At 32.8% G+C, this 7,272-nt stretch overlaps 1 protein-coding gene across 1 annotated transcript; it reads right to left on the bottom strand.

Moving 5' to 3' along the window:
• Nucleotides 1-2,335: 2,335 nt before the first annotated feature.
• LOC106296651 (probable pectate lyase 5) lies at nt 2,336-4,183 on the bottom strand. The gene is made up of 4 exons (XM_013732834.1): nt 4,000-4,183; nt 3,179-3,919; nt 2,951-3,089; nt 2,336-2,855 (listed from the first exon to the last, which is right to left on the bottom strand). The coding sequence occupies exons 1-4, from the start codon at nt 4,116-4,118 to the stop codon at nt 2,634-2,636; spliced, it is 1,221 nt and encodes a 406-aa protein (XP_013588288.1). The 5' UTR covers nt 4,119-4,183; the 3' UTR covers nt 2,336-2,633.
• Nucleotides 4,184-7,272: the final 3,089 nt, after the last annotated feature.

Below are 7,272 nucleotides of genomic sequence, written 5' to 3'. Positions count from 1 at the left end.
GGAATCAAATCGGTTAGATAGGTGGATCCCCTTAGCTGGCAAGACCGTAAGAAGACTGCCTTTTGACGTCACCAAGGTTGTTCCTTTGTTACCGTTGCACGGGAGTGTAACAGGCTTAATGGGCTGAGACTGTTGAGACGTAGAGGCTTGGGCTATATCCGGACTTGACTTCTTCAGGCTTATACGTGAAGGTTGTGTCCCATTCCAAATTCCAAAAAGAAAACTATCACATGGTATAGCAATTGGTTTATTTATTCCAAACTAGCTCAAAATCTCAAATTAACAAAAGCAGAAAGAGAGAAATAATCCTCCACCGACAAAGTTTAATCCCATAATGAGAACGATATGATTGTCACTCGAAATAATTTTGGAACCCGTGAGGTATGACGTTTTTGAACTTCATTGCTCCAGTGATACATTCGTCACATGATTAATTAGATAAAGGCAACATTTAATGTTTCATCCTAAAGTCACATTGAAAATGATTTCGGCTCCTCCCTAATTTCTCCTCGTCTCGGGAACACAAGAGCAAGAAAAATAGCTAGATCTAGTCTAAATAGTGAAGGATTCTGATCTTAGTTTTGTCAGACTCACAAAAAAACACTCTTGACAGTTGCCTCTCTCACTTATCACAGATCTTGTAGACAAATTAAATGCCATCCCAAAAACATAAGCATATTTTCTCAACTGGGAAACGTCTGTATTCAGCTGCAAAATTTATTTTATACACTGCAAAAAATTCTATTTTTTTATTAATAGGAGTTTTAATTATAATTTTATATGGTTCGAACGAACCAACATTAAATTTAGAACTATTAGAGAATCAAGCCTATCCGGTCATACTCGAAATACTATTTCTTATTGCTTTTGCCGTCAAATCATTGATTATACTTTTACATACTTGGTTACTTGACACCCACGGCGAAGCACATTACAGTACATGTATGCTTCTCTCTGGAATCTTACTAAAAATAGGAGCATATGGATTGGTTCGAATCAATATGGAATTATTACCTCACGCTCATTCTATGTTTTCTCCTTGGTTGATGCTAGTCGGTACAATCCAAATAATTTATGCAGCTTCAACATCTCCCGGTCAACGTAATTTAAAAAAGAGAATAGCCTATTCTTTTGTATCTCATATGGGGTTTATAATTATAGGTATTGGTTCTATAACAGATCATGGACTTAAAGGAGCTATTTTACAAATAATCTCTCATGGATTTATTGGCGCTACACGTTTTTTATTGGCAGGAACTAGTTATGATAGAATTCGGCTTGTTTATCTTGATGAAATGGGTGGAATGGCTATCTCCATTCCAAAGATATTTACAATGTTCACCATCTTGTCGATGGCTTCCCTTGCATTATTGGGCATGAGTGGTTTTGTTGCAGAATTAATCGTTTTTTTTAGAATAATTACCAGCCAAAAATATTTCTTAATTTCAAAAATTTTAATTATTTTTGTAATGTCAATTAGAATAATATTAACTCCTATATATTTATTATATATGTCACGTCAAATGTTCTATGGATACAAGTTAATTAATGCCAAAAACTTTTATTTTTTTATTCTGGACTACGAGAGTTATTTCTTTTGATCTATATTCTTCTACCCATAATTGGTACTGGGATTCATCCTGATTTTGTGCTCTCATTAGCAAGTGACAAGGTCAAATCCATTTTATCTAATTATTTTTATGGATAGTTTTCAGAAAATAAAAAACATTAAATTGAATTATAATAAGAAGTCTTTGATTTTTGTATTGTGAGAACTTTTTGAATCATTGTACTACTTGATTCAAAAGGTTTTTGATGATTTACTACTAAAACTAAGTTAAATTTCTTAACTTATATGAAGTTATATATAGGTGCTATTTTTTTATTTGGATTCTTTTCTTTTTTGTTAATGTTTTAGTTATTCGATGTAAATGAACCATAACTATGTAAATCTATTCCTAAAAGATTGACGCCAAATTAGCATATCCAAATTAAAAGAAAATCTAGCGAAACCACAATTGCAGAATTTATACCTCGAGCATTCCTATTTGTTTTAATATGTAAATAAATTGCGAAGATAGTCCAAGTAATAAATGCACAGGTTTCTTTCAGATCCTAATTCTAATATGAACTCCATGTTTCATTACCCCACACAATTCAAGAAAATGGTTAAAAAAATAAATTCGAGACTAATAATACGAAAACCTCCAATAATCTAATTGTTCAATCAATTGATACCTCTAATAATTTCTAAAAAAACTAAAAATAATTTTTTGTTGTAGTAAAATAGAATTTTTTTCGCATTTCAACTTCAAATGCAACATCCAGTTGATAATTAAGCTGTTGATTTCATTTATATATAAATATAGAATCAACAATCTTGCAGCACTTGCACACATCCCCCACCACAACATACATATGTCCCTACTCCAAAAAGTTTAAAAGAAACCCATTGGTCCAAAGGGAATCCATACAATACTTTAATACTTTAGTATACACATCAAGTCCAACTTACAGCTTTAACCCTCCCCATAATAAAAAAACTAACGGGCAACAAAATATTGACATAGTAGGACGAGCACATCCTTTTTCAATTTAATTAGATACATTATAACTTTAGTAGGTGGATCAGATTAACATCGAGACCCTTTCTTACAAGAGAGAGCACCAGCATTGCCCGTGACGGAAGCTACCAACGAGGATGGTCTAGCGGACAGACTAGAAGCTTTTGCATACATTGAAGAAGCTCTTCCACCTGAGGGCGTAAAAAACGCACCGTTTAGGAACAAGTCGCCTTCTGATCTCCAATTCCAATTCTTCCATTTGCTTTGTGGTGCATCTTCGTATTTAGTCACCTTTTTTAGAGCACGTAGTTGTAATTTAGTTTATAATCTCATATATATGGCTACAAATAGAAAATATATGATTCATAAAATTAGCTCTTAGTTACCTCTTTGAAGACTTTATTATTTGGAGCGAGAAATCTATTGCCTTGACTGTTAATCGTTGGAGCCGCACTCCCACCAATTGCATACATTCCCCAATGCGTATAATCGTTATTTACCACATGAAAATATCCATGCCTACATCTGCCATTTTCCAAAAATGATAGGCTTTTAGTTCAAATAATATCAAACCTGTGTAGAAAAAAACTAAAAAGTTAACATTATTTTTTTACCTGGGCATTCTCTGAACAAGCCCTTCACCAAAATGATTAAAAGCAATGGTGACTTGCATGTTCTTGTCTCTCGTGTACGAATCACTGTGTCCCAAAAGCATCACTTTGTCGTGGTGCGTCAAGTAGTTATTAGAGATCGTAATGGCCGTCGACCCATGGATCACGTCGACCAGACCGTCCGCGCAGTTCGACAACGAGCAATGGTCTACCCACACGTGGGATCCACCAAAAATAGAGACGGCGTCACCATCAGATGCAGTCCTCCATCCATAATGCGACGGTGAATCTCTGACGTAAGCATTGCCTCTCTTCTTGCAGTCGTGGATGCTTATGCCGTGAATGATGATGTTGGTCACGTACTGGACAGTGATGCACGCGCCGCCTGCGATGTGGACGTTCGCTCCACGTCCATCTATGGTCTTGAACGAGTTCATGATCAGCTCTTCTTTCAGCTTTATGACCATGTCACGTGCGAAGATGATCCATAGCGGTTCTTCCTGGATCACAGCGTGTCTTAGCGTTCCGGGTTTAGGGTTAACCGCGTCTTTGTCGCTCGGGTCGGTCACCACGTATATTTTGCCGTCACGGCCGCCTATTGCGCGTTTGCCAAACCCGATGGCGCAATCAGCTAGTCGTTGTCGGTTTTTCTCCCATTTGGGGTCGCATCTCCAGCAGTCGTCTATTGGATTTCCGGTCCCACATGAGAGGACACCAAGATTCCTCCTAGAAGCATTTATCTGTCTACAAATTTATACACAACACTGTTAAAATGCGGATGATACAAGAAAAATATATTATAGAAAGATTTAGTTTATACGCACTGGTTAACTTCTTGAACTACGAGTTCAGGGTCGGAGACTTGAGAGGAAGCAACGTAAGTCGGAGCTAGGACAAGGAAGAGACATGAGAAGAGGGAGAGAGACAAGTGAAGAAGTGTCATTCTCTTTATTGTCTCTGAAGAGGATGTTATTTAGTATATGAGATTTGAATGTTTTTGTTTGGTGATGAGATAAAATGGTGAGAAAGTGCTCTTTATATAGGAAAATCTCCTCCAATCAATTTATATTTTTAATAAAGAATGGCCCACTCTTTTCTGTTTCTTTTTATATGTACTAAAAGGAGAAATGATTGAAAAAAATACCTACGTATTGAATATGAATATGAATATGATAGAGAAAATAATCAAAATTAACTTGGTTCATATTATAACTTCTACGGGAGCTCTTGTGAGTTTCTGGATTGTATAGTTTAATAGTTAATACATAGTTTTCCAAGATCTTTGGGTAAGCACCTTGTTTTTTTCATCGGTGTGCATTATTTCACTTATCTTTCGAATGGTTGCTGATAGACAATGGAGCCGACGCAACCAGCCAAAAAAAGCTAGTATTAAGTACACCATCGGCTTTGATACATTACGTATGTTTCGCTGCGTACGGAAAACCTATGTTAAACTATCAAACAACTAGAAAAGAAATTTGATTTTTCTAGTTCCAAGTTCTCAATTATTTTGGTCAATTTGACGGATATTCTAAGTGCATATGTACACATGTCAAGTGGAAAATATAATATAAATATTTGATGAAAAATGTTCTGACAAACTAAGGTGGTGCAATTTCTTAATATGATTAGACTTCGTAAAAAAATATTAGTGCGGAATTTATTGCAAAATTTTGGCTAAAATTAAGGGACGTGATAGGTGATAGATTATTTATTTTCAAAAAGAAAAACTGTTGCGTAAACACAAGTTCGTTCGTGTTCGAGTCATTTGTTAAAGAACTTGAAGTCGTGATCATACATAAACTTAATTTGTTAATTACAATAACTTGTGTAAGTGTAAGTATAACGTATTAATGTTTAGCTTTCTTTAACTGGTGATTCTTTAATCACTTTTTTAATAAAACAACTAGATTTTGATCCGCGCTTAAAAACGCGGGATTTTTTTAATTGATAAACTTATTGTTTGTTAGTTCACTAATATGTTTACAGCTACGCGTTCGGTTTCGATTCAGTTCTTTTTAAGGTTTTAGTTCAGTTTCGATTCAATTTTTGATTTTTGATTATTTTTATTCAAAAAATATATGAACTGTTTAGTTATTTATAAGTTTGAGTTTGGTTTCGGTTTAGTTGTTTTGGTTTTTAGTTTGTTTTAAATACCAATTTTAAAAACCTGTTAAAATCTTGAGTTCAATTCGGTTCTGGTTTGGTTCTCGCTTTAAGCATAATCTTAAATAATTCAGGTAAAAATCATTTTTTTATTTTTAATAAAATATCAGATAATTCAGATAAATTTAAATATTTCTTATAAGAATATTTGAGTGACTCTGTTTTTTCAGTATTAATAATTCACATTTTTATTCACATTTTTCAGTATTAAGAATATCTATACTATTGAACATATGAAAATATTTGTGATTGTTATAGCGGTTTTGCACCTTGCGTGGATGTGAAGTATTAACAAACCTATATTGTTTGGACCATATTATTAAGGGGAATTAGTTGAACCATTTTGTAAATATATTAAGGTAGACAAAATTTTACTGACCATATATTTTATACACCAGTATATGTATTTATTATTTTCAGGATTTAGAGTTTAGGATTATCCTTCTACATATATACACATTTAGGGACACTGCTCTAAGGTTGACAAATATATAACTGTAAATCATTTTAATATAAACTCCATGGACTATATATAAATATAAAAATCAATATTGTTAAACTTGTGTATTCAGTAGGTCTGATATGTGTATTTTTAGCTTTACCAGTCAAAACTATGTGAAGTCGTGAACCATAAATTGTTAAAACCTTAAGTAAATATTTTCTTATTGCATAGTCTATATGTCATGTGTTTAAATAATGATAGTCACTCGTGAATCTCACGATGTTTTGTTTACATGAAAGAAATGAGTATTATTTATTATTAATTAATATATAGCTAATTATCTTTTAGGCTATATTGTAGATATGATCGGCAAACATATAAGTATCACGGATGGCTTTTTGATTAATGTCACAAAAATTTAAAATACTTTATTTAAGGCAAATCTTAGAAAATTTAGGAAATCTAGTTATATCACCTATTAAATTGATTAAATCATTGTTAAAGAAATATATTGTAATATATTGTTAGTATAAGTTTAAGATAAGACCAAAATATTAATAGTCTAGTGAAAGGGTCTAACAACTTTGTATAAGTAGATTTTTTCAGAGTGATTCTCTTTTAATAGAATAGATACTGTTATTGACCCAGGAAAAAACAATGCTGATAAAAATAAAACCAACTTGTATTGCGCGCCCGGCCAATCTCAACTGAAAAGAATACGTAAGTGCTTACTAATAAGAGCACGATTAACCTGGAGTTCTTAGGATGAGGTTCTTAGCGGAAGTTAAGAAACTGTTTCTTAACTTTTAACTAAAAAAGCTAAAAACTAGTTCTTAAATAAGTACTTTAAGAACCGGTTCTTAGTTTTTTTAGTTAAAAGTTAAGAAACAGTTTCTTAACTTCCGCTAAAAACCTTACTCTAAGAATCCTGGGTTAATTATGATCTAAGGACGATAATAATTCATGCATCGTCTTGCAGTTGCATATATTATATGGTTTGTCATTACTACCGTATAATATATATATATATATATATATATATATATATATTAATTATAGTGTCATATACGATATGTATTGTACTCCCCAGTGTACTAAGAGCATCTCCAATGGTGATACCCCATTGAAATCCTTAGAAAATGTGTTTTTTTTTGTTTTTTTTTATTTTTTTTTTCTTTTTCAAATAAAAAAAAAAGAAATTTCAACCAATCTCGGATTGCTATATGTCGTGGAGACCCACAAATAATGCAAAGATTCACTAAGAAAGTATTATTACTTAATGATTTTAAGAATTGAATCCTTAGCTTTTGGTGAATCCACTAATTATTTAATTATTTTTTCCCTAAAGACTCTCTCTTTAAGTATTGCTGCTGCGGATGCTCTGATCATCTTGCTTTGCTTGTGCGACTACGAACTTAAGACAATTTAACTTCATAATAGGTGCTTTGACAAGCAGACAAATATGCAACTACCACTATATGACGAAAAT

Source organism: Brassica oleracea, chromosome C6, assembly GCF_000695525.1.
Source record: "Brassica oleracea var. oleracea cultivar TO1000 chromosome C6, BOL, whole genome shotgun sequence".
NCBI classification, from domain to species: domain Eukaryota; kingdom Viridiplantae; phylum Streptophyta; class Magnoliopsida; order Brassicales; family Brassicaceae; genus Brassica; species Brassica oleracea.
Note: the sequence above shows the minus strand (reverse complement) of the source record. Positions and strands in the feature narration are given on the sequence as shown.